This window comes from Ahaetulla prasina, chromosome 2, assembly GCF_028640845.1.
Source record: "Ahaetulla prasina isolate Xishuangbanna chromosome 2, ASM2864084v1, whole genome shotgun sequence".
Lineage (NCBI taxonomy): Eukaryota > Metazoa > Chordata > Lepidosauria > Squamata > Colubridae > Ahaetulla > Ahaetulla prasina.
The window spans coordinates 170629537-170657483 of record NC_080540.1 but is presented as its reverse complement, the minus strand read 5'-3'; the positions used below and the strand labels follow the sequence as shown (position 1 = coordinate 170657483).

At 39.5% G+C, this 27947-nt stretch overlaps 1 protein-coding gene across 4 annotated transcripts in view; it reads right to left on the bottom strand.

Annotated features, from left to right (window-relative positions):
• OLFM2 (olfactomedin 2) overlaps positions 1-27947 on the bottom strand; it is a 206168-nt gene that overhangs the window by 34204 nt on the left and 144017 nt on the right. For 3 of the 4 annotated variants that reach the window (XM_058171562.1, XM_058171560.1, XM_058171563.1), the window contains one exon: positions 16384-16539. In XM_058171562.1, the coding sequence (XP_058027545.1) occupies positions 16384-16539 (156 nt within the window). Of the gene's footprint in view, positions 1-16383; positions 16543-27947 lie in introns of all 4 variants that reach the window. The other variant, XM_058171561.1, reaches the window with a different exon arrangement.

The following is a 27947-nucleotide window of genomic DNA, read 5'->3' as shown; positions in this document are numbered from 1 at the left end:
GGTCTCTTCCCAAAATCCCAAAAGCTTCAACCAAAAACTGTCTACTATTGACCTCACCCCATTTCTAAGAGGTTGTAAGGGGTATGCATAAGAGCATAAGCGTGCCTATTGTTCCTGTCCTATTGTTTCCTTTCGTTATATCCAATTAATATAGTTATTACATACTCATACTTATATGCTTATATATTGTATAATTATTTCATGCTTATATATATGCTTATATATTGTATAATTATTTCATGCTTATGCTTATATATACTGTGTGACAAAACAAAAAACAAACAAACAAACAAATAAATAAAATAAAGTCTGGTACTCTGACAATTAGCTATCAATAGAAATATAGACATAAACAATATCTTCAGACTATGCGAAAGAATCAATCAACAAGCCAAAAAGCAAACAAAAAGACCAAACCATCTCCCCGCCAGCAATTAGCACCCAAATTGAGCATAAGATTAGCTCCAAGATTAACATCAGACCAACAATCGTGGTGTAAACAATATCCCAATCAAGGAACTGACAGACAAGCTAACAGTAAACAGTCCAACCAAAGAACTTCTAAGACCACTCCCACTAACACTGACAAGGCAAGCCATTAGAATATAAACTGAGAGCAAACCCCACTCCTTAGTAGCACTGATGATGTTACCTAGTTTGGGTAATGAAATGTCTGCAAGAAAACAACCAAGCCCAGAAACCACCAAGGACCCCTCAATTATTTCATCTGCAGATTAATTGATGTAGATGTTTCCAGTATAATAATATTAGCAAGGCAGATTTCAAAGGAAAAAAATATATATAGAAAGAACGGACAAATGTTAATTTAGATATGGAATGACCCTATGCCTGGCATGTTGACAGCATGTTAGTTATTCTGCTGACAATATAAAAAGATACCCGGAATGTCTCCTTCATCATCTGATAATGATGAAAACCTACCTCTTAAAGCTTATCCTTAAATGGAGTAACTTGGCTTCTCTGCTCTATCTAAGCCATGAGGTTCTATGAGGTTCATAAGCCATTTTAACTTACCCATAGGCTTGCTGAGCATATAGATTGTGTTAATTTCCTCCTATACTATTTCTGTACAGTAACTGAATTATTGCCAGGAAGAAAAAAGATTGGCGCCTGTGTGACTGGAATGGCTCCCCAGTAGGATTTTGGCAATTAGAATTTGATTTTTTAAGCTTCAGTATGTGTGCGCGTGTGTGAAATTAGGTTAATAACAAAACTTATTTCAGCTTTCTTCTCACCCAAACACATAAATGTTATTTTTTTTCCCTTCCCTCCATCCCCTAATGGAGATCAATGGGTTTATTATACATTGTTTACTATGGCCACCAAGCTTCTAGAATACAGATGGCTTCATAAACATGCAGAAAGCATTATTTGCTTCCCAATTCAAAGTTAATAACTATTATGGTGCTCCGCTAACTTCATTTTTACAAGCAGCTCAAGAGCATAGTCTAAAACTTTGAATCATAGTCCTCATTTGTTCAGGATGGTAAGTGAGACTTAAGCAAAGATAGGCCCCCTCCACTGGTTCAAAGTAAAGATACCAGTCAGTCCATTATAGGTTATAAGTCTTTATCAAGCTCTTTCTTTTTTTGTGTAATGGAGAGGAGCCTCAGAAACCACATTATAGATTATTTGGCATCCTGCTCATAATACTAGCAAGCATCAGCTCCCCCGAGAGGCAATAAAGATGTGAAATTGAAAGGCAGCTATTTGGAAATGCTATGGTACCTGCTATTTTCTTCTGATATTGAGAAGCCTGTGTTAAGGGGTCAACCTAAGCACAGCTTCCAGCTCTAGCCTAAAAGTCAATTCTCTATTTTCTTCTGAATACAGTTCATCTTACTTCCCGTCCCTGAAACAACGCCAGCTTTTGTAAGTGGAATATTAGTATCAAGAACAGAATAAAATGGCTTATCACTGAACTTGTCTTTCCTATAGGGAGCTACAAATTAATTAAAATTAGGGCTGGTGGAGAGAAATAACTTACTAGATATTAATTGTAGAGCCCTACCTATCAAAACTGTTTAGACATGAAGATGTGTAGCAATTTTCAGAAATAGAAATGTCCAAAACATTCTGGGCATGAACTTTTCCAAGGAACTTTTCCATGGAACTGATAATTTCGGGTGGTTCAGTTCCAGAATGAAATGTTTGTTTGATCAGTCCCACTATATAGGCCAGACTAGACCAGATAAACCAGACCAGACAAAGAAATCAATTCCACAGGTATTCCACAGGCATGTGGGAAAGATCTTGGGAGACTGGACCAAGAGATGCTGTTTTCAAAGGCCAGCTATAGCATAGCCCACAACTGGATGGTGGACAGAGAAAGAAACTCAGAAGAATCTTCCCTAGTTTCTTGGGCTGTAGAAGTGGGGTGTGTATGGTAGGATTGTACTGTACTTTCAGACTTGCAAGATTCTGTCAATGTAGCTTTAAAATAACATAAAATTAGCTTATTTGTTTGGGTTTCCTATCTGGTTTATCCAGCAAAGCTAACATCAGTCTTGTAAGTACAATCCTCCCCCCTTTTCTTTTAAAGCCCAAGAAACTAGGAAAGGGAATAAGGTGCCTTAATATTAACTATTAATGTAATTGGTTTCATAATGATTTTTATAACTAGTTTGCTCTCCAATACAGAGAGAGAGAGAGAGAGAGAGGGAGGGAGAACGAACTATGAATGATAATACAGTTCATTGACATTGTTCATGACAGTCCTTTTCAAATTGCTTTGCAACCTGTAGAACAACAGATAGGAAATCAGTAATGGGGATCATAACTTTTAGACTGATTCAGGTTTCTGCTGACTGAAAAATAAACTGGTAGCCCTTTTATTTAGTAATGAGAAAAGGCTATAGTTACATGCATAAATCTGTCTCCTATTTTGCTTTACAGAAGTCAACTATGGTTGATCTTGAAAAAACTAATTTTTTTTAATTTTATTTTTGTCACAACAATATATGTAAGTATCATACAGAAAGGTTATATAGTATATAAAGGTATAAGCATATATATATATATATAGGAAGAAGAAAAGGAAAACAATAGGACAGGAACAGTAGGCACGTTTGTGCGCTTATGCACGCCCCTTATGGTCCTCTTAGGAATGGGGTGAGGTCAATAGTAGAGAGTTTTTGGTTAAAGCTTTTAGGATTATGAGAAGAGACCACAGAGTCAGGTAAAGTATTCCAAGCACTGATGATTCTGTTACAGAAGTCATATTTTCTGCAATCTAGATTAAAGTGGTTGACATTAAGTTTAAATCTATTGGTTGCTCTTGTATTATTGCAATTAAAGCTGAAGTAGTCTTTGACAGGAAGGACATTACAATAGATGATTCTATGAGTTAAACTTAGGTCTTGTCGAAGGCGACGGAGTTCCAAGTTTTCTAAGCCTAGGATTTCAAGTCTGGTGGGATAAGGTATTTTGTTGTTTTCAGAGGAATGGAGAACTCTTCTTGTAAAATATTTCTGGACACGTTCAATTGTATTGATGTCAGAGATGTGGTGAGGGTTCCAAACAGGTGAGCTGTATTCTAGAATTGGTCTAGCAAATGTTTTATATGCTCTGGTTAGTAGTGTAGTGTTTTTGGAAAAGAAGCTACGCAAGATTAGGTTTACAACTCTTAGAGCCTTTTTTGCTATGTATTTGCAGTGGGCTTTGGCACTTAGATCATTTGACATGAAAACTCCAAGGTCTTTAACGGGATGGGGGTCATCTGTAAGGTAATGTCCATCAAGCGAGTACTTAGTGTTTGGGTTCTTTTTTCCTATATGTAAGACTGAGCATTTGCTGGTTGAGATTAGTACTTAAATGGGAGAACATAAGAAAATCTACAGTTAGAAAGTCAAATAAGTATCTAATATCTGAGAAGAATTTGCACTGGAAAATTACTTATGTGTTATATGACCATTTTCTTACCAGTACTACTATGTAGATGGATGGATTAGGGGAGAGGAAGGGAGGGAGGGAGGGAGGGAGGGAGGGAGAGAGAGAGAGAGAGAGAGAGAGAGAGAGAGAGATGATGGATGGACGGGGAGACCAATTTGTGGTTGTATAGTTCTTGTAATTACTCTATATATCTTATATTCAGGCTTCTATGAATGTAAGATCTACAAGTCATTCACAGTAAGCATAAAACAAATTTATCTCCAAGAAATTGTAGAAGTGAATTCCGCTGAATTTTGTGAATTCAGGTTCTGTGACTTCTAAGTAAATTCCTGAGAAGGAATGAATATAATTGCAGCTCAAGAGTGAAGTTCTATGCATTTTGGGGAATAATACTATTCCAGTTTTGTAGGCACTCAGGTGAGGATCAAACAATGCAAAATGTAACATTTTGATACCAGAACACCTACTGACCCTCCTATGCTTATTATGCTGGAACCAAATGCGCCAATTCTGCAGGTAAGCGAAAATACCAACTGCTAAAAGATGCCGTCTTGACAGTGAAAATTCCACTGCCCTTCAACATTGTTTAAGGCTGGAGTGTGCAACCATACTTGGAGTTGTAAGATATAGTACCATTGTTATTTATTGGTTTGAGTCTCTGGGAAACTGTATGGAAAATGGCTGGTTGGCTTTTTTAATTGTGAGGGAGACCATTGCACTTAAACAAAAAAATTTGAATTTTATCCCTTGTTAGATTCCAACATATACACCAGAAAAACATAATATAGTTGAAATCAGCCATTTTTGCCTTTGAATTTTGATCATGCTAACTCGAGTACTCTGGGGAACCACAAAATTGCTGCTGGGGCCATTTGCTGTCCATTCCTGATATTTGACCTAATCATAAAGTGTGTATGTGTATGTAATTTTTGGAGTTTGGTGAAATGCCATTTGTACTATTAGCTAGGACCTATTTTGAATTTGGAGGACTATCGTTTCCATTAGAAAATAATTTGGCACTCTGTCTCTCAAACAATATGCCATGCTTCTTTACAATACGTTTTGGGATGTTCTCCAGGAATCAGGAAGCATCTTCACTTCCCAGGATTTTTGGACAGTAGATGTGGCTTTTTCAGAGATGATTTAATTAATACACCTTAAGATAGACACTGAGGCCAAGTCTTCTCCAACATGGTGCCACCTGATGTGTTGGGGCTGCAAAGCTACAGCTTCATTCCTGGAAGGTACTAAATCAGGGAAGGCAACCATAGGTACTTGCACCTTTGTTGTCTTTCTGTGGAGTGCAACTACTTGTTGTAATGAGAAGGAACAAACCTGGATGTATGTGTCTGGCTTGTGCACATGCATACCAGCCAGCCTGGGATAACTGAAACCTTGAATATAAGTCGATTGCTATCTGAAAATCAGGGTCATGAATCTGTCTCTCTTTCCTGATAGAATTAAGATCACGTGAAGTGTTAATACCACTTTATATTGCCTTGGTAAGGCCACACTTGGAATACTGCATCCAGTTTTGGTCACCATGATGTAAAAAGATGTTGAGACTCTGGAAAGAGTGCAGAGAAGAGCAACAAAGATGATTAGGAAACTGGAGGCTAAAACATATGAAGAATGGTTGCTGGAATTGGGTATGTCTAGTTTAATGAAAAGAAGAACTAGGGGTGACATGATAGCAGTGTTCCAATATCTCAGGGGCTGCCACAAAGAAGAGGGAGTCAGGCTGTTCTCCAAAGCACCTGAGGGTAGGACAAGAAGCAATGGGTGGAAACTAATCAAGGAGAGAAGCAATCTAGAACTAAGGAGAAATTTCCTGACAGTTAGAACAGAACTTGTGAATTCTCCAACACTGGAAGTTTTTAAGAAGAGATTGGACAACTATTTGTCTGAAATGGTATTAATCAGTGGAATGGGCATGCCCATAGAATGCCCAGTGGAATGGGCAGTGGAACTTGCCGCCAGAAGTTGTGAATGCTCCAACACTGGAAGTTTTTAAGAAGATGTTGGATAACCATTTGTCTGAAGTGGTGTAGGGTTTCCTGCCTAAGCAGGGGGTTGGACTAGAAGACCTCCAAGATCCCTTCCAATTCTGTTATTCTATTCTATTCCTCTGGTGTCCTGCTAAATGTTTATACATGTGAGATAATTAACAGCTTGATAGCATGATACTGAGGAACATCCAATGGCTACTACTTTACCACTGCCAGGATTACACTGTTTTCTCTAGTCTGGGATGGAGGTTATATCTGCAGTCTTGCTAGCAAATTAAAAACAGCAATCCAAGAGTTGGTAAGTTGGAAAAGTTCCATCTATTCTAATGAGCTTGGCAATAATGGGGCAGAATGATTATTTGGGGAGACAGGCACACAGTGGCTTACCATTTCAGGAACATCTAGCAGAAGGAAATCAATATTTTATAGCAGCACAGAGAGACAAGTATGTCCAAATAAGGAAGTTTTAGGATGAAATTAGGAGCAGGGAAACCACGTACACAGCCACAAATTGTATAGAGAAAAGCTAAGCAATTAAAATGTGCCAGTTGAAAGAAAGTGTTTGAAAAAAACGGTTAATTCTTAGGCTTACAGGGAATAATAGTTCCCTGGGGAAATGCATAGAATGGTATAAGGAAAAGTGAAGAATTTATATACTTCCAGACGTTGCTGAAGTAAAATTCCAAGCAACCATCTTGAGTGGTTGTGGTTCATCAAATTTTGGAAGAGGTTCCCACTATGACAGCAGAGTAATGTTCTCGGTTCTGGAGAGGACTACAGGGATAGTTTTGAAGGAGGAATTCAACCAAGTAAACATCAGTTTAGTCTGGACAGACAGGAAGCCGGGAGGAAAAAATAATCTCAAGATCGTCCCACCTTGATTCTTTTTAGTATGGGAGGGGGGAGGGGGTATCTCTGTCAGTCTTTCAACATTCTGTTATCATACTTTATAACAACAAAGGAGAGTTCCATTAGCTCTTGTGGTATCTGTTTCCTGACCAGGTTTACTTCAAAGAGCTGTATCACATCATCGATGTCCCCACGTATCGCAGCTTGTAAGATGAAGTTCTTTTTCAGGAAAAGAAGGCAAAGAAGTAGTAAAATTGTGCTCTGAGCTTGACCCAATACAGGTTATTTTTTTTTGGATGGTCTGTAGCATTGAGAGCGGCAAGGATGCTCTCTAGATAAGTACTTTCAAGTGGCCACACATATGCTAGATAAGCCGCCTGCAACTTGCATTAGAGAAAACTGAATTGACCTGTGTACATCACTTTTGGCAGCAAAAAATCATTTTTAATCACACTAAGTTAAATATCTGTTGCTATCGGTTATCACAGGTCAGTTTGAGTTAACTGGCTTTCTCCTGTCATTTGGGATTGGATACTTTTTGGTTTTGTCAATCTGGCAATGTGAGCAAGCTGCTTGATCTTTTGTGACTCACAATGCCACATCATATCCTTGTGTAAGTGTACTTGTTAAAGATTGCCAAAGGATGGTCAAATATTTGGACTTCAGAGGCAACATGTTACATTCCTAGAGCTTCTTGTTCAGAGAACTTTCTATGAATGAAAGGACACTGTTGGAATGACTTCTCAATGTAGAAAACTTTTTTGGTATTTTAATTTCTTTAGAATTGATCTGGAAGTCTGACAGAAATAGTGAATATTCTGAGCAAGCCTATAGGAGTGGATTGTTAGCTGTTACTCCTTCAGTAATAATTAAAAAATGGTGTAGATATGTTTATATTCTAGAGATTGAGCCAGACTTAAATTTTAATTTAGTCATGATAGCAACTTATCAATATGGGTTAAAAGAGGAACCACTGATGATGGAGATATGAGACCTATAGGTATGAATGATCTCAAGAGATCTATTTGTCTGCTGGTGTCTAAAGTGCCTCAAGGAGTTTATATAGAATGAGTATAACCCATTGTTTCCAACCTCTTCCAAAGTAGAAGAGACTACTTTGCCTTAATGCCCTATCTGACTAGATGCATGGCTTGTAATACTAAAATATCACTGGAGTATATTAGTTGGAACACTCATTGATCATTTGGGAAGAATCAATCTGACCTCATGTCACAAGCCTAGGATCCTAGGGAACCAGAGACATCCTTAGATGGCTCCACTGTGTTTCATGTATTCACTTTCCCCATGCCTTGTGGTTTGTACTTTTAAATGTTTTAATAATATTTTAATTCCTAAAAATGATTTTTAAAATATTTTTAGAATGATTGTTTTTGTATATTTTTATATATTGGATGGTGTTATACTACCCAGACTCCTTTTCTGTGTGATGGGCAGCCATATAAATTTGATTAATTAATAAAATCCCGCCCCCGGTTCCCTAACGTAAAAAGGTCCTGCCCACTCCAGGAGCCACAATTAAGATGGTGAAAGTATGTGGCCTATGGATTACCTCGAATGGAGAGTGAAAGCTGGAAGTCAACTGTGTAAAGAAAAGCTGATCAAGAAACAGAAGAATGGTTAAATGTTAACCATGCTGCTCAAATCTTCAGATGGTTGGATATCCTGAGACTGCTACCTTAACTATCTTCTAGGGCAGGGGTCTCCAACCTTAGCAACTTTAAGACTTGAGTTCTGGGAGTTGAAGTCCACAAGTCTTAAAGTTGCCAAGGTTGGAGAGCCCTGATCTAGGGACACAGGAAACTTGCCCTTCCTTCTCTCTTCCCAATAGCCTACTTTAAGGGCTGACCTTACCTGATCATAGCCTTGCATGCAATCAAATGTAACACAGAATGGCAGACATAAATGGAGGGGAATATAGGTTCTGGCAGCCTGGGGTTTAATCGAGAGAGACTTTCTGAGCAGCCAGCTCTCTCCCAGCTGTCATTAGGACACTCTAGCTCGCTACTCCCCTCTCAACCAAGCATAAACCAGATGCCCATTATTCTCAGCAAATGGCTGTAATCACCCTGGCTAGACTTGAAAAATTACCAGGAAAGGTAATTGAATGGCAAAAGGCCCAGAATATGGATGGTCTGTGCTCATTTATCAGCAGTGCCAACCTCTCCTGGCAGGTGCCTGGAGGGAGGGGGAAAGGACTGTGTTGATTTGCTTGGGTTTTAATTGCAGGGATGATATTCCCTTGGCTGATTCATGAGTCAGCTCTGCAAACGGAGATTATCAAGAGCAACCCTTTCGAAGGCAAAGCAATCAATTTACCAGTTCACCTTCTTCAGCATATTAACCATTTTTAAAGCAAAGCAAGCAATTTACCAGCTCACCTTCCTCAGCATATTCTCCCACTCTAGGGGAAGGCCATCCTGAAAGCACTCTAGCCACTCCAGATCCCACTTGCTGTAAAAAGATCTTCCAATGCAGAAAAGTCAGTACTCACATATGTCTACAAGTCAAGAGTCACTTCAATGATTCAGATGATACTCTATGTATGTAAGTCATATGAATTGGCCAAGAATTCCTTTGATCCTTTTGAAAAGCTGGATGACATCATTTCCAAATAGAATAAAGCTACATGGCGCCATAGCTCCTACAGCCCCCCCTCCTCCCCATCCTTTTGATAAGTGAGAGTTTGGCTTTGGCAAGATGGCAGTACTCTAGAAAATGCACATTGTAAATAGCAGTTACATTTACCAAAACCCAGCAATTCTCCCCTTTTTAAATAGTGATTTTATTAAGGATTATAATTAGAGTACAGTAATCATAAACAGCAAAAAGTAATACAAATTTAAAAAGAAAGAGAAAATAGAAGGTGCAGAAAAGTAGAAAAATCTTTCCTGCCTTTATTTTTCCCATATCTCCCCATAATTATTATTATGGATAATAAATCCATAAAACATCAACAATTCAGTCCTGGTATCCACAAAAAGGCATTAAGGGTTACCAGAGATAACAATATTGCATTGTCAAGCTTCTGTGTTTGCCGTTCATATGATGCACAAAGAAGTTCTAAAATTCATTAAGCAACAGTAAGATCTGAATACAATAAGGATCGTGTATCATTTTTTTTGCCAGGGAACCACACTGGTAAGCAAACCATCTCAATTTCATCTCCCACAAACTCTGCTAGCCTTTCTCAGCTTCAATAACCTGCTGACATATGGATTTCAATTCCCCGAGTTCTCAACCAGCATGGCCATTGCTAAGAATTCCCAGAGTTGAAGTGCACCCAACAGCAATATAGCCTGTCCATTCCCCCATCCCACCCCCGGATACATGTGACTTATCCACATATCCCACAACTTTGGGCACAATAATGGACACATACAGAAATGCCTTTCGATGATAGACTGTGGTTATCACAAACTGCTTAACTGAGGCTGTCAGAAGTTCAAATCAGCATCATCAATAGGGAGGGATACTTGAAGCTATAGCTTAACAATATTTGGAGAATCACAACTTTCTCACCCTTGTTTTATTTACAATTGGTAATTATCAGCTGATAATTACCGTAGCATTGCCTTCTTCACATCAGTTTGGTAATGTTGAAGTGCTAATGGAAAAGAGATGGAGGGATAGAAAGTGTTGCAAACTGAGCACATATAATACGCATTGAAACAGAATTTAGCAATAAGAAAAATAACAACCCTGGAACAATGGAAGGTTCCTAATGTGTTGCTTCTAACTCTGAAACACAGCCAGATCAAAACTGGGGAGGTGTTTAACGAGAATCTGGAATCATTTTCTGTTCCTCAATCCACTGTTAATTACTCCAATATATGCATGCTGCTTTATCCTAAACTAAACTAGAGTTATGGTCCATCTAGCCAGGACTGCCTACAACTGATTACAACTGATTAGTGCCAAAATCTTGAGCAGAGGAGATTTTCAGCCTTATCAGGTGATTCTAGAGAATGAACCTGATACTCTACAGGTGAAGGTGCTTCTCACCATTTTTCAATAAACTTCCTTTTCTTTTCTGCTGATCTCACTGATGAATGTGAAGCTTAATCCCGCCAGGTCCTCCCAAATTCTGCTGTCCATAGTGCTCAAGGGGCATGCTCAAAGAGTCAGATGTGTTAAATGTGTTAAATCACTCTCCATTGGGATCGCTGATAGGGCCACTCTGCTATTTAAAAAGGAGGTGATTCAACTTATAGCGTATATGCCCTCTCATTTAACGCCCCTTGTCTGCAAATCACCAGTTTTTTTAGATGTTCAAGAGAATGCCAAAGTGATGTTGCACAATCATTAGCACTTGAATTATTTAAGTGTTCCTTGAAATGGCCATTGTGCTGCTCTAATTTTGTCTCCCTGCCTTTAGTTCCCAGAGAGATACTGACATCACTGCTCCATCTCCTTAATAAACAGTTTTATTTGAAGCTTCAGCAATTGCCTCCCTTGGAATCTTTCAAATTACCCTTGAGCAGCTGTTTGGTAGGACAAAGCATGCTTAGTCCCTCCACTTGTTGTCACAAATTGTCTCAAAGTTTCCTATTTCTCAGACATACTCCTTTGCTGCATTGCCTACTGGTGTCTGAGACTCATCTCCTGCGTGATGACATTAAAACTAGCCCAACTGTCTGCTAGAGCTCCAACATTTAATCAATGTTTTGTCTTCTGCAGCTGTCAAATCCAAGGCCATGCAGCTCAAGCCTACATCTCCTTTGGTTGTATTTCACAGCAAGAAAAGGCATCAACATGGCCATAAGATTTCTGTCTCTCTGGGGAATAAATCAGCAGGGTTTGACCCAGTGGAGAAATGTAAAATTTGTTACTACCGGTTCTGTGGATATGGCCTAGTGGGGTGGTGGTGGCAATGTGATTGTGTGGGTGTGGCCAACTTTTTTTTTTTACTTTTAAAAGCATTTTTTCTACCGAAGGCTCTGATGATCAGGCAACTCAGCCTTTTAAAAGCATTTTTTTACAACCTCTTTGGCCGAGGAAAAAATGCTTTTAAAAGTAAAAAAGTAAAAAAAAAACAACCCACTGATGTTCACGTGGCTCAGCTGGGCATGGGGGTGGGGCAGGAATTTTTGCTACTGGTTCTCTGAACCACCGGATCAAGCGATCCGGTCCAAACCGGGAGCATTTCACCCCTGGTTTGAACCTCTCCAAATGTCTTGCATATCAACAGCTCAGCTGTAGGGATAAGAGAGTATCCTAAAAAACCTCATCTGGAAAGAAATTATTTTCCTGCTCATGAATCTGGCTAATTCCTTTCTTATTTGCATTGTTTTCCAGATATGATTCCTAATTTCTGGCTTTAGAAGTGGTGGACTTTCAGCCTAAGGACTAGATTCAGCCTACAGGAAATCTCCACCTGACTCTTCAATCCCCATCCATCTCCCTGGCCCAAGCAATGGGCAGTGGGGCACCCATAGAAAGGAGAGGGAAAGTCTCCCCTCCCTGTTATTTCCTCCAATGTTACTCAAGTGATCGAAGATGACAGTTCAGCAAAGTATGTGTTTGCAATGTACGGAGAGAGGGACTGCCTCCAACTCCAATTTCTACTCATTTGCTTTTATAAGGTTCATACCATTAAGATCCTCCTGAAAATTAAACAAAAGCTAGTTTTGTGTATAGAAATGTATGTATCCTTCTTTGAACTGGCCCTTCATGGCTGCAGGAAAAAAATCAGTAAAAGGATGTTAGAGCAGACAACAGTAACGCTGTCCCTGGAAAGTAAATAGAGCATTAATAGGATTGGCATTTGGTTTCAGTTCCTGAAGTCCTCCCTTGTATGGTTGTAGATCATTTCTGAGATGAAAACACTGGGCATGTTTAAATAAAGAATGAAGATCTGGGCAATGGACTTCAGGCTCTTGCATCATTTGGCTGTGCCTGAGAAAATCAAGCTAATAAATCAGTAGGTTTGGTTCTTCCCTGTAAGCTGAAATTCAGCGTGTCTATGTGTGAATTTCTGATGTTCCATATATATGATGAGCAGAAAGTTCTTTCTTCCAATCTCTCCTCCTTCAGGACTCATTTCTAGCCTGTGCACGTGCAATATGGGTTTAAGCATATAGACTCCATTTTCTGGGCTGCTGAAAAGGAGTACTAATTGGGCAATATGTAGATGTGATTGCCTTGTCCCATTATGACCAATCAGATATTTGAGAGCAAGTACAAATGTATTCTTTAAAGAATTCATCGACCTTGTTGGGGGTGGGGGAAGGAAAGGTTATTAACAGATGTCTACTGTGTACATAAATAAGACAATTTCTGCATGTGGAATTCTGCCACACAGAAACTCTGTTAAACCATTTAACACATTACCACAACATCTGGCAGTCCCTGAATATAGCTGGGATATAGACTGTTTTCTGTGCCAAAGGATGCATTTGGCTTTCCAGAGGTGTGCTACTGGGGGTGGGGCAAGACATACACCCACAAGTAGGGGAGGATCACCGGGGGAAAAAAAAGACATGAATTAAATTTCCAATTAGTTAAAATTAAGTATAGATGATATTTGATTTCCTATTCATGTAATTCATCTCTTCTCTTTGGGCATATTAAAAATTAAACTTTGACGACTAACTTTTGTAGTTCTTTCAGAGACCGCGCTCATATTCTTCAGAGGCCCAATCCAGCCCTAGGAACTCAGGCTGCATAGCTGTAAAACAAGCTTCATCTGCTTCAATAGATTTATGCTCATAGGCTAAATATAGTTTCCTCAGAACCCAATCTTATTCTCTCCAAAATCAATTTTCAGAAACATAACAGAAGCATTCCAAAAGGGACTTTCTCTACCACTTCCAGGGCAAATGATTCTGCTCATTCTAGGTCAGAGGTCTCCAACCCTGGCAACTTTGAGCCTGGTGGACATCAACTCCCAGAATCCCCCAGCCAGCTTTGCTGGCTGGGGAATTCTGGGAGTTGATGTCCACCAGGCTCAAAGTTGCCAAGGTTGGAGACCCCTGCTCTAGGTAACACACCCCATTAAAAAAAAAGAGAGATATGATCCTAATTAATTCACAACCTTGATATGCCAAGAAGCTGCCCTATATAGTCCTCCACTTACAACAGTTCATTTAGTTACCAGTCAAAGTTACAACAGCACTGAAAAAAGTGACTTATGACTGTTTTTCAACTTTACCACCTTTGCAGCGTCCCCATTACCATGTGATCAGAATTCAGATACTTGGCAGCTGGTGCATACTTAAGACCGTTGTGGTGTCCCAAGGTCATGTGATCACCTCTTGCAACCTTCTGAAAAGCCAAGTCAATGGGGAAGCCGGATTCACTGAACAATCAAATTACTAACTTATCAACTTCAGTGATTCACTTAACAACGGTGGGAAGAAAAATTGTAAAATGGGGTGAAACTCACTTAACAAATGTCTTACTTAACAGCAGAAATTCTGGGCTCAATTGCGGTCATACATTGAGGACAGAGGTGGGTTTCATCAGGTTCTGACCAGTTCTGGAGAACCAGTAGCGGAAATTTTGAGTAGTTCGGAGAACCAGTAAATACCACCTCTGACTGACCCTGCCCCCATCTATTCTCTGCCTCCCGAGTCCCAGCTGATCGGGAGGAAATGGAGATTTTTCAGTAACCTTCCCTTGAAGTGGAGTGGGAATAGAGATTTTACAGTTTCCTTCCCCTGCCATGCTTACCAAGCCATGCCACGTCCACCAAGCCACACCCACAGAACCGGTAGTAAAAAAATTTGAAACCCCTCACTGGTTGAGGAGTGTCTGTATAACAAATCCACTTTCCCAATATGTTATAAGAATACCCATAGTCTGCAGAGCAAGCACTCTTGTTTTCAATTGGTATAAAAATAGTACAAAAATGAGTTATAAATGCTGTAATCTACAATCAATAATCCTGCCTAACGTTCCCTAGGGGTTCTTTCAGACTTCGTTCTCTACATACCACCAATCAAAGAGCATTGTGGGCCTAATCTCTCTTTTATTTCCTTTAGCCATTTTTATTTTGGGGGGAAGAGGGGGAAAAATGGAAGAAGCAACAGGAAGACACAGGAGGTTAGAAACGGGAGATATTATCGAGATTACTTTAAAATTTTAGGAATAAGATAAAGTAGCTACACTTTAAACATCAGCCTCAAAGCATCTTCAGCATTTACCTAAGTTATCTGAAGCAAAACCAATTTCCTTCCTTGTTAAGATCAACCCATTCTAGTCTCAAACAGCTCTCGTATAATTAGCAAAATCCTTCCTCTTGTCTGGCCTAATGTTACTTCTTTATCTATCGTGGCTTCTTAGGGACGCAAGTAACACTGTCAAGTTTGCAAAGGTTATGCAAATGAGTCCGTTCTATGAAGCTATTGGCACTCCTAACTGATATTAGCTGCACACTGATTAGCATTTCATTTCTCCTTCCCATCTGCTCCATGCCCCAAATGATTTTTTTCCCCTGAATAATCACTTGATCATGAAGATGGATGTGATCAAGGACAGTTAATAAGTACAAGACAGCTTTTTCCCCATCAATCCTTATGAATTACATTTAACTATATGCAAACTCGTAATTGAAAACTATTCTTGAGAGCACCTTCATCTTAATGCAAAAAAAAAAATAAATGGCAAAATCCAAGCAAATTCTTTCTTGCCAGGTATCTAATCCCAGGTATCACAAGTTTATTTTGAAGAGAAAGGTTGGCCTAAAACTGAATGCTATGGAGATTGACATCTAAACAATATTATTAACCATCATAATTAAATTCCTCAGTAAGGATACTTCAAATGCATCAAAATATTTATACTATGTCATATTATAGTATAAATATTACCAACCACACTAAGAACCAGGGTGCAGTCAATACCAAAATATATACTTTCTAGAATATTGCCCCATATTTTGCATCTCAAAAAATTAATCTTAGAAATGCATGCAGTCACAGCAAACTGCACACAAGGCAGAGGAGGTATTCAGCAGGTTCTGACCAGTTCTGGATAACCAGAAATTTTGAGTAGTTCAGAGAACCGGTAAATACCACCCATCTATTCTCTGCCTCCTGAGTCCCAGCTGATTGGGAAGAAATGGGGATTTTGCAGTAACCTTCCTCTGGAGTGGGGTGGGAATGGAGATTTTTTTTTAAGGGGCATGCATAAGCGCACAAACGTGCCTACCGTTCCTGTCCTATTATTTATATATATATATATGTTTATTTACTATATAATCTTTTTGTATGATACCTACATATATTGTTGTGACTAAATAAATAAATAAATAAATAAATAAATAAATTTTACACTATCCTTCCCCTGCCACGCCCACCAAGCCACACCCACAGAACCGGTAGTAAAAAAAATTGAATCCCACCACTGACACAAGGATAAATAATATTAAGGAAACAATGTTTGCAAAAGAGTGCAGAGTCCAGAGTGAAACCAAAAAAAAGTAATTTTAATAAAAGAAATGAATAGAACAATGCATGTGAAACTGGAGTCGAATCAAACCTGTGACACGAAATGAAGAGTTATGAAAACAGCGGACAGATTTGCACAGATCCTGCACAAACTTTTCCCCTCCATTTGCAATAGGTGTGGAGACGGGAATGCAAAGAGTTACCTGGAAACTTTTGACATTCAGATTTTTTTGACCCTCAGTGGCCACTTTCAACCTAGAATCCAGTCCTTTCATCAATGATTCTGTATTACGGACATATTGCAAGTCCCGGTAGGTCCGAAGATCCAGCACTTCCATGGATTGGGAGATGTTCTGTACCTGCTCAATGGAGAAAGAATACTGACGTTAGATTGGCAAGATCCTTCAGATCATTGTTTGGATCATTTTATGGGCTCAAAGAAAGCCAGTAGTAACCCAAGAACTCAGACAACCCTCTACCTCAAAGGAATTTTGCATGGTAATGGATGAAGGGGCATTTTTGAACCCAATAATTTTGAAGCAAATGTACTAATGATTTCCCCTTAACTTAATGACAGATGTCCCACTTGGGACCAATCCACAGCCGACAAACAGGCAGAATCTGTAATAGGATGAATGAAGAGTGAGGCAAGCAGCATCCTTCCACTACTTTTTTTTTTTCTCAGACCAGCCCCCACTAGTTTTACAGACCAGATTGTTTCATATTCCTGGTTCAATAAGCTCACAATGAAGCATCCTCCTCGGGGACCCGAGTCGAAACCTGCCGTCTGCAGCACCAGCTGGAATTCCAGCTCCTTTTGCCTGCTTTGCACCCATGAAATATGGATGATAATGGAACCAGGTGGAGCCGCATACTGATGAAAAGTGGAGAAGGGGAAAGACAATACTCCTTTAAAACATTTGTCTTTGAAGGAAGGAGACATGTCTAGGAAGGAGTCCTCCCTTCCATCATAGAGGGCAAAATATGATCTAGATTTGGGTCAAAAAAAATGTAGGCACTGGAACATAGACAAATTGTAATGTTCTGGGTGAATCTTTGTTCCAAACTTGAAGTAAAACATTTTTTTTTTCATTTCGTGCACACCCCAATTCCTTATCATCGTTGCCTTTTTATAGAAGGATATATACAGCATTATTTATCATGGTTTCCATTTTTGTAATGATATGCGGAAATGACCTTGGAAGAAAGGGGGAAGAGCTACAACCAGGGGAATGGTCATTTAAGAGGTAGCTTACCCCACAGAAGGAATGCAGGCATGGCATATACTGTATCTCAGAAGGGATCGAAACTTAGCCTCTTGGGTTGCAAAAGGAATAGGGGAGAAATATTCTTTTAAATTTGCAAGATTTTGCTTATGTAACCTTTACAATATGGTAACCCATAAGGGCAATTTAGTCCAGTCATGCTTTCTGTTTGGACGCCTATGCTAGGCTCGTAGCTTTATGTGTTTTCTATATCCTTTTGGGATTAACTATTGTAATGGAATGTAAGGAGGGGGTGAATTCCAGAAAAGTAAGAGGCAACTCAGTCCAGATTTTATGTGTGGAAGAAAGAGGGTGAAGATAGCCTCTTCCTAATAATTCACAAAGTATATTGTAGAGGCAGATAATAGAGTCTTCAGTCTGGCAAGTTTTTGTCTATAGGTGTGAATCAATAAAGAACTCAGCTTGGAAGAATCACCATGTGTCATTCTTGGTTTTGGGCATGACAATATGACCGCAATATGTTAAATCTATAGGAGGAGGAGTGATAGAACCTGGGGGCAGAGTTAAAAAAACGGCAGCAGCCTAGAATTCCTTTATAGCCATAATTAGACTAATTATTTAATAATAATAATTATTTAATAATAATTACCCCCCCCGAATTATTAACCCTTATCTGACTTCAAGCAGGTGCTGACTATTAGCTACATAGATTCCTGTGCTTAGGCCTTTTAGCAATAAATCAGTTTAATTGGACCTTCATGTATGGAGGTCTTGTACCTGGTCTTTTGCACCTGACAAAATCTAAGGACCAAGAAGGAACACCATACTCAGATTTGGGCATACTATATCTCCAAGGAGCTGTAAATATTTTTATACCTCTAGAATTGGAGAACAGGACAGGACAGGACAGGACAGGACAGAAGAGAATAGGGATGAAGATTGCTGCTGATCCATAGAGTGGTCAAGGGTCGGACATGACTGAATGGCTGATACAGATGACTTCTAGAAGTTGTATTTGTGGTCCCTTCTATGGAGTTTATATTAAAGTAATAAATATATGCAGTGCATATGTTTTTCTTTTCTAATTAATACTGTAATATACATTTTTCATGTCATCTATTATGACTAATTTTAGTTTTCTTTCTATCCAAACTACAATCATGAATAAATCTAAACATTTTTCAAGCTAAGAGGTAGCCTTCAGTCTACTGAGCCACAATATTCTAATCAAGGTAAATATCAACCAAAGTTGGCATGTTGTGCAAATGTACCTGCTAAATACATTGCTTGACCTGGTTAAAAGCTTTGCAGGAATTCAGCCAGTATTTCATGATATAACATTGCTGTTGCTGGTTGCTAGACCACAAGGTCTCGGTTGTTTTGGTTGCACAGAGCTGATCCATACAGCACTTTATGTACCTGAACACTGTTTTATTACCCCCCCCCTCCATCAAATAATCCTTCCTATTTTTTTTCTTTCTCCCACCTCCCTACAACAGTACTTATTTATAAAATGCCTTCACCGCCATTTTCTTCATTTATCTATGAACGTTTGCAATAATACCGCCTGTTCTTAAAAGTACAACGATGTTTAGCTCTTTCTTCTCTTTGCCTATTCTTATGGACTCCACTCCTGAATGGCAGGTTATGAATACCTATCTGTTAAGTTGGGCTATAAGGACAAGATAAAGGATACTGCTGTCCAGGAAGATCCTTCTCCTAGCAATGACTTATCTCTTGAATACCTTGGCCTTTTGGTATTGGATGATTTCAACCTCTAGGCCCTGGGGATGAGTGGGTACAGTTATTGACCTCTATAATGATCATTGATTTAGTCTGGTTTAATACTCTGAGATGGTGACCTCTTGGACCTTATTTTATACTCTGAAGTAGTATGTGGTGATCTCAATATGGAAGATATTTCTCTTAGATCTTTGCCATAGCTGGATCATTTTCTGGTTCGTATGAAATTAACTGTCACTTCTTACTTCTGTGCAGTAAAGGGGACCATTAGATGATGTGCCCTAGAGGTCTCATTGATTTCGATGGATTCTGGATAGATTTGGGGGTTTTGCCAATGACTTCAAGAGCAGTGTTTAGTTTCCCTGTTTTTGACAGCTATCACACAGTTTCTAACATTCCCTTTATTGGTAAGGTTGGGGGCAACTATAGAGTGTCCCAAAAGAAACAATTAATCTGGGAACTTTCGGCCAGGGTTCAAACCTAGATATGTGAGGGAGATGGCATTGTTTGCTCTTTGGTGAATTAAATGGGGAAAGTCTGCTCCTCTTATTCTTTTTATATCTCTTAGTAGCCTTTGATATAATCGACCATGGTATTCTCTCAGACTCCAGAGAGGGCTAGGACTGGAATCACTACTTGATGCTGGTTTTATGCCCATCTTAAGGGGCTCTCAGTGGTTGTGGGGAAAGAGAGATTGCCCTGGTGAATGCTCCTTTGTGGGGTGCCCCGGGTTTAGTTCTGGGGGAAGCAATCTATATAGTATCATCAATACACTGATGCTTGTATATCATCAGTGCAGGAAAGGCCATCTATGTCTTTGTTCCACTCTCTGGAGGCAATTAGGATGTAGATGGAATGAAACATGTTGAAGTTGAACTGAAGCAAGATTTGTTGCTGTTTGTACATCTACATCAGTGATGGCTAACCTTTTCCGGACCGAGTGCCCAAAGTGCACATGTGAATGTGCACAAATGTGCGTGCCCAAACCTCCAAAATGCAATGCACACACAAAGCCCATGCATGTGCCTCACCCATGCACACGTGACCCCCTCATGTGCCCCACCCATATGTGCGTGGCCCCACCCGCAAACGGCCCAGCTCCCAGGCATGCACACGTGCCTCCCCAGACCTCCCGCCCCCGCACATGCACAGCAGAGACCTGACAACCAGCTGGCCTGCAGGAGGTGTGCGTGGGGCTGAACTAGGGTGATGGCTCGCATGCCCACAGAGATGGTGCTGCGTGCCACCTGTGGCATGCGTGTCATAGGTTCACCATCATGGATCCAGGTGCTCTCTTACCTCAGTACGATCTTTTGATAATTGAAGGGTAGGGCTATGTTTTGGGGGGTGGGAAGCTCCTGGACTTGTGGCTACTGTTGGACAGACTGGTGGAGGCTATGGCAGCATAGGGATTTTGCCCAACATTGGCTAATGTGCCAGTTGAGGCCCAGCTGGGATGAAAGGATCTCACAACACTAATTTCAGTCTTTATATCTATTTGTTTGGACTATTATATTGTGCACCACAGGAATCTGCCTTTGAAGACTATCCAGAAGGTCCAGCTGCTGTTGAATGCAATAATCCATTTGTTAAAACTAGCAGTGTTTGTTATTAACATATGAACCCAATGTTGTAGGCTCTGCGGGGCTTCTGGTGGGTTTCCAAGTGCAATTCCAAGTGCTGTTTTTAATCTATAAAGCCGTATCTGGCCTAGTATCTTCAGATCTACCACCTCCAACTAGAATGAATCCATCTGATCCATATATCCCAGGAGGCACTTAGTTGGTTCTTTATTCCACAAGGTGAGAGAGACTTAGTTTTGTAGTTGTTATTTTTCAGTGGGAGTATCCATTTGTTACAACAAATCAGACTTGCCCGCACATTGCTGCCTATTCAGACATTATTAAAAATGGAGCTCTTCCAAAGGCCTGAAAGATTGTGATCTATGCACTACTGTGGGTATCGATATTGTATTGCCTTGTTTGATATCTTCAATGATTTATATGTTACGGGCTTAGTTCTTAATTTTGTGTTTTATTGGGGAGGATTTCTTTAGGTTGGGTTGGGTTTCTGTTGTCAAATACTATTATTATTAATGGCTGAGAGTCAGATTTGATTATGGCGGGCACAAATCTGATAGATAAGATAAATAAATTCCACAATTTGTTTGAGGAGTTACAGACACGTACTGCTTATCTATCCCCTTGCATTCTGAAGTTCTTTTTTTGCCTTGAATCTAAAGTTCTACGCAGCCCAAATCCACACTAGCTATGCAAGGAAAAAATAGAATTAAGGGCCTTCTTGTAAGGCATGCTAGCTTTCTAAAGCTGAGCCCAGATTTTCCCATCACATGGTTCAAAGGTTTCAGCTGCAGCAATGGCAAAAGCTACCCTTTCATCTACTAAGCTGCCTGGTTGGTGGTCATAATTTTAATTTCCTCACTTTGTTTCCATGTAAACAAAATGATGTCATGGTGCAGGAAGAGACTAGGAAGCAGCCTTCTTATTGATTTTGCAGAGTCTAACCTTGGTTGGTTGGGCTGTTCAGAGGGAGTTTCATGGAATCAGAATTGCTGACAGAGGAAGAAGAATCATGGCAGCCATTGTGAAACAGTTGGTAGCAGGAAATGAAAAGAGGGAAACTAACTGTGGTCTCTGTGATTATTGACCACTTCCACTACCTCAATATTTCAGGTTCTGCTTCTCTATATAAGAAACTGACATATGAAGGAGCATTCAGACAAGGGGTGAAATCCAACAGGTTCTGACAGGTTCTGGAGAACCAGTAGGGGAAATTTTGAGTAGTTCGGAGAACCAGCAAATACCACCTCTGGTTGGTCGCAGAGTAGGGTGGGAATGGAGATTTTGCAATATCTTTCCCCCAGGAGTGGGGAGGGAATGGGGATTTTGCAGTATCCTTCCCCTGCCATGCCCACCAAGCCATGCCCACAGAACCAGTAGTAAAAAAAAATGGATTTCACCACTGATTCAGACATATATACCTCCCTGGACACTTGAAAGTGGCATAGCTCATTAAAAACTAACTATTTCTGTCTTCTTGCTTGTTTTGGCTGTAACTGGATCTTTCGCGGGATCCATTTATATAATAAAGCAAGATAGAATGCGTTTTGACTTATTGACAAACAACAAGAATTGGACCGCTCTTAATTGAGTTTGTCAGGGAAAGTCTTACATTCTTTCAGCATCAATTCTCTGAGCAGCAGTAAATGTATTCCTTTCCATTCTAGTTGTTTGGAAAGGAAGGGAAGGGAAATCTCCTTAGTCTTTGCCTTCTGAAGCATGCAAAGTGATTGAAATAAAATAGGTATTTACAGATCAGCTAGAAAATAGGAATTCTACCGAGTACCTCTGTGTTTAATAGGGCTTCTCCTAGACTTGCCTTGTTGGGATTCAAGAAAATAAGCTGCAGATTGGTACACAATTTTGAAGCCCTGCCATACCTCAATCTATTTTGTGTTGCATCCCCAGCCTATTTTATTGTTAACACACTTTCCTTTTGTAGTCTCGTTTGGTTTAACTTCCAGATCTTTTTCACATTCTTTCAAGTCCAAGGCTTTTCAGTTCAGCCCAAGCCAGCTAGTGACTAAGCCTAGAGAATCCCAGCCTAGGCTATCAGAAAAGGGCAGCCAATTAACACTCACACTCCACACTCATACAGGCAGCTCTCCAAGTGAGCAGCTTCCTTCTTGCTACACGTCCAGCATTCAATGAGTTTATAAATCATCCTCTTTTAACAACCCCATAATCCCTTGTGGATTATGAATGGAGCTGAGTGTTTGAATGGAGCTGAGTGTTTACTGGCCGGACGCCCTTCCTGTCACCAGGAAGGTTTTTTTTCAGCAGATATATACTCAGGGTGCCCAGAGAGAGAAATATCTGCCTCTACCTAGGATCGAACTCACAGCCTCCTGATTGTGAGGCGGAGAGCTCCACCTCTAGGCCACCCCACCCATCAGTTTTTTTTTCTTTTAAATTGCCTTTTATAAACTCAATCAGTTTATAAATGGCAATTCTTTAAAAAAATTAAAGAAATACAAAAGAAGTGTCTTAGTCCAATGCAATCCATGAATTTGTACCCTTATAACTGTGTTCATTTGTTTATGGGTTTGCAAGGCATTCACTAAGATAATTCAGTAAATGCATAGGTGTAATGGGCTGTTTCTGGGAAGCAAATGCTTCTAAAAGTAGCTTCTTCTTTTGAAAGAAATGTAATATTTAAGATATTACTGTACAGTGTATTACTGCTGCTTTGCAGGCAGAGATGAGACTGATGAAAGTGCCTGTGAAGTTGCAGAGCTATATAGTGGATCCTAACATCAATTAATCAATCCCCAAATGTCTTTTGGAAGCCATCCAGTTGAGTGAATGACCTGGTTCCAGAAAGCCCTAAAGCAGAACCACTGCTAGGTTCTCTCTCTCTCTCTCTTTTTTGCAATAGACATTAGTTTCCCTACAAACTTCAATGAGTTTTGGTAACTACAACAAAGTAGGAATGGACCACTGAAAGGTTTCAGGAACATGCCGGCAGTAGATCCTCTGAAGCCTGAAGGGGTATCCAACCCAATTTTGTGTCAGCACAAGAATCAGATAGATATGCTGTCAAAACTGAAAGGAATACGATGGGCTTCACTAAGACAGGAAAGTCACAGAGATATAGTGAAAAATGGAGAGGTGATAAATTGACAATAGTCAATCAGAAAGTTGACAAAGGATGGATGGTGCAGGATATGCAATTTCAAAGGCATTTGCAGGAGAGAGGCAAATGGTGAGAGTTATGACATCATGATGCGAGCGCCACCCCTTCTGAATATGTGTCACATACAAAAAAGGATGCGGTTTGCATTCCTATACTTATATTGTCATTTTGATGGAAGCACTGAATCTTGGAAATGCCTCTGGCTTCTGATTTATTTGAGCCATGAAGATTGCTTTTTCTCATGAGATAGGCCTTTTCCATATTGATTGAAATTCCGTCAAATACTAGTTTTGCCAGGAATGTCCCAGCCACAGTCACTATGTAATCTCAATAGAACGGAAGCCACTCCTACTTCACAATTACTGTAAATAACCAATAAAAAGGTAGTCTGCTTTGTGAGAAATTGAAATTACTACAACATGAACTGTATGATACTAGAAATTAACCTGCATTGTAATTGCCCTACATAGGTTTTTTTATAGAAACATTCCATTCCTTTTGAGAATGGTGTACGAATTCCTCCCTTTTTCCAAATGTAAATGTATATAATATTTATCATATTTGAATAAATGCCATCTATTTGATCATGGAAAGATAAGTAGAAACTCTATGAAGTCAGCCAAATGGAATTGGGTGTGTGTATTGTGTGATTCTGAACATTGTAGACAGGCAGATACTGACTGAACTGTAAGACAATGATTATTTTTGTACAATATATTGCTACCTTCATTAACAAGTCACATATATTAAAGGCAATACATTGTTATTAGTATAAGACCACCAATATTTGTGCAATGTCATGACATAGTGACAATGAATGGCTTCATGCCATGTGTTTGTTTGAATGGAAAAAAGATGGAGTATTTGAGATCTACAGTGGTACCTCGGTACTCATTGTTAATTGGTTCTGGGAGGTGCAATGACTACTAAAAATGATGAATCGCAAACAATTTTTTCCCATAAGGCATAATGTAGTAAGTCACAAGGCATCTGATACTGACAAATTCTAGTTTGTGCATTGAGTACCAAACAAATAATGAGTACCGGGACAAAATGTTTGTGACAATGCGTTATCAAATTCAATGAGTTTCAAAGCAGTTGAGCACAAAGGTGCCACTGTACTCAAAAGCAGACCAAACCAAGGGAAAAAATGGCATTTTGATGGAAAAATATAAGATGGAATTGGCCAAACTTTAATGGATCAATCAAGCCTTGTTGGAATTGTAAAAATATATGGAAAATGGATTGGGACTTCTCTCTTAATTATTTTAAAGATATGTTATGATTTTAATGTTTTATGCTGTAAGCCACCCAGAGTCAATTTTGTTAAGATATGGGAAGCAATAAATTTAATAAATAAATAAATAAATAAATAAACCTGTAGTCATCACAACAAATGTGATACTATAAACAATGGATATCCCACCTCATTTCTTCAGACACTCAAATCTAGTCTGGGCAGCTACTGTGCACTTGAGTTGGTCAGGGATATTCCAATATGTGAATGGATGTAGTTTTTAATTTTTAAACTAGACAATCTGTGCCCCATTGGATCATCATTTCAGAGATATTTTTCTTACCAGATTCCTCAGTGACTTCTACAGTGACAGAGTTTCAATGTACTGTCTTTACTGGAAAAGTTGAAATAAATTCAGAACTACAGTATATCTGCCTTGAAAATAGCCCACGAACTGTATACCACAGTCAAACATCAGCACAGGAAATGTTCATTTTGTATTACGTAATACATTGTTTCGCCGTGATGTTCATATCATAAAATGCTTTATAAAATTTGCCAAATTTCAATTCCATGGGAATCTTGCATTTTGGATGCATTCTCTGAGTTAACCATTTGAAATATCTTGGTTCAAAGGTTTTGCCCCATGGTGCATTCTTTTGCCCAGTTAAAGGTTATAGGAATCAGTGTTTTAGTAGAATATAGATTAAACAGTGAAAGTGGTAAACCTGCATTTGTTTCAACGCTGCTGAATCAGTGCATAAAAGCTGGGGGGTGGGGTGGGGACAAGTATTGAAGGTGTTTTCTGGTCTTTGGCGTCACACTTCCAGCTTCAATTTCTCCACAAAGTGCCAAGATGGGGAAAGAAGGAGTAAGGTGACCACTTGAGTGACTGAAAGGTTTATCTTTTTATCACAGGAAATACCTCCTCAGAAACCTTGATGAAGATAAACAGGGGTCAGTCTCAGTGTTTATTCAGAAAAAGTCCAAGTTCATCTACCTTTATTAAAAGAAATGAAGGGCATAGAAGTAAACTGGATGCAGTGTGACTGGGGAAAAAAATCTTTGAAAAGTTTCCCTTGATTGTACAAGGCTCACATATCCCACCATCTCAACCTCTAATGCAGGGGTCTCCAACCTTGGCAACTTTAAGCTTTGCTGGCTGGGGAATTCTGGGAGTTGAAGCCCACCAGGCTTAAAGTTGCCAAGGTTGGAGACCCTTGCTCTAACGGACTGCCCCACCTAGACCTTTTTTCCTCGCCATTTTGTTTCCCAGTCCAGCAGGCTTCCATTTTGGATTTGGGCTCTTCTGCAGCATCAATTCAGCATCAGTGTCAATTGCTCTATTTCAGTTTGAGTCTTAAGTGAACCTCTTCTGCTACCTCCTGGGACATTGTGCACTTTTTAGCACCATTATGTAAACGTTTCTGAGAACAGGCTTCCCTCAGCACATTTTTAAGACTCAGCATTGCAACTTTCTGCCCAATTCCCTTCAGCTGTTACTTGCTTTCTTCCTCCTTCCCACCCATCACTGAAGTATACTTTTTTTTTTTTTAACACGAACCAGACGTTTTCCCTCTTCAATTTAGCACAGCACAAGCTATAAAGCTCTTTTATTTCAGGAGCCTTAAAGAGACTCGATTGCAATTCGTGTTCTTTAAATGGATGTTTATTTATTAACGTTGCCCTAGCTGGTACTTTACAGCCATGGCTGTGGCCTCTGAAGGGAGCTGTTTAAGAGGCATTTTGCAGCATGTTATAATAAAAGTTTAATCAGCTACCAACCCCCAATTTCTTTATGTATGTAGGGGTGGAGGAGGAGCAAGGGTGCATGATAAAGCAAGGAAAAAAGACACGAAGCACAGCTTGCACACAGGACCGTGGAGAGTCATTTGAACACATACACACACATCTATGCATTAAGTAGTGGCATTCACAGCTTGAAAATGACATTGAAATCAGTATTAGTGACAAGGGAGGGAGGGCTACTCTCTGTCTCCACTTCTTTCTTAAGTACAATTAATTATTCAAATTAATCCCAACTAAAGAAATGGGCAACCTTGGTCAATCCAGTGATTGCTGAATAACACTCCCAACATTCCTTCCATTGGCAAGCTGGTTGAGGTAATTTGGCATCATCTGCAGAATGCCTGTACTCTATTCTTAGGGAAACCATTACAAGAAGCCAGAGCAGAGTTTATTCTTATTGCTCTTCTTTACGTTTTAAGATTTAAGGGCAGGACTTAAAGAGTCAAAGAGCAAAGTTCAAGATCATCACTCTCTGGCTGAGCATCTGATAGCAAGGCTGCCCATCAAGACCTAGCATAACCTTCTGGAAGACACATAGGTCTCCTTGAATTCTTGTAGCTTAGTCTATTTTTAAAAAAAACAAAACAATATCTCATATGCTATGATTTATCCTTGACTCAGCCTTTCACACATCCTGCTCTCATTCTCTGTAACAGCTGGACATCCTCAAAAAACTTTGGGTTATCAGGAGGGTAACACTGTACCCTGATTTGTAGATGACAGCTTAAGTTTAAATTAAGACTTCTATCTCTGGAGTTGTGTGTTCCAAGCTGAGTTCAAAGATATAGATGCAATGAAAGGAGAATAGAGGTAGGTCTAAAACTGCTGGATAAAGATAGTCATGGAACTGCAGTTTAAACAAACAGCGCTCATATTTTTTACCACTCTGTTGAGATATATTTCAGTTCTATTCAAATAAGGGTAATGATTTTTACATTTCTATTGCTACATATAAATGAACATGGGCATATTTTTCATGATGTTGCATCTCCATGTTTTATTCCTCCCTCTTCATACTGACCTTACCTCTCCAAAG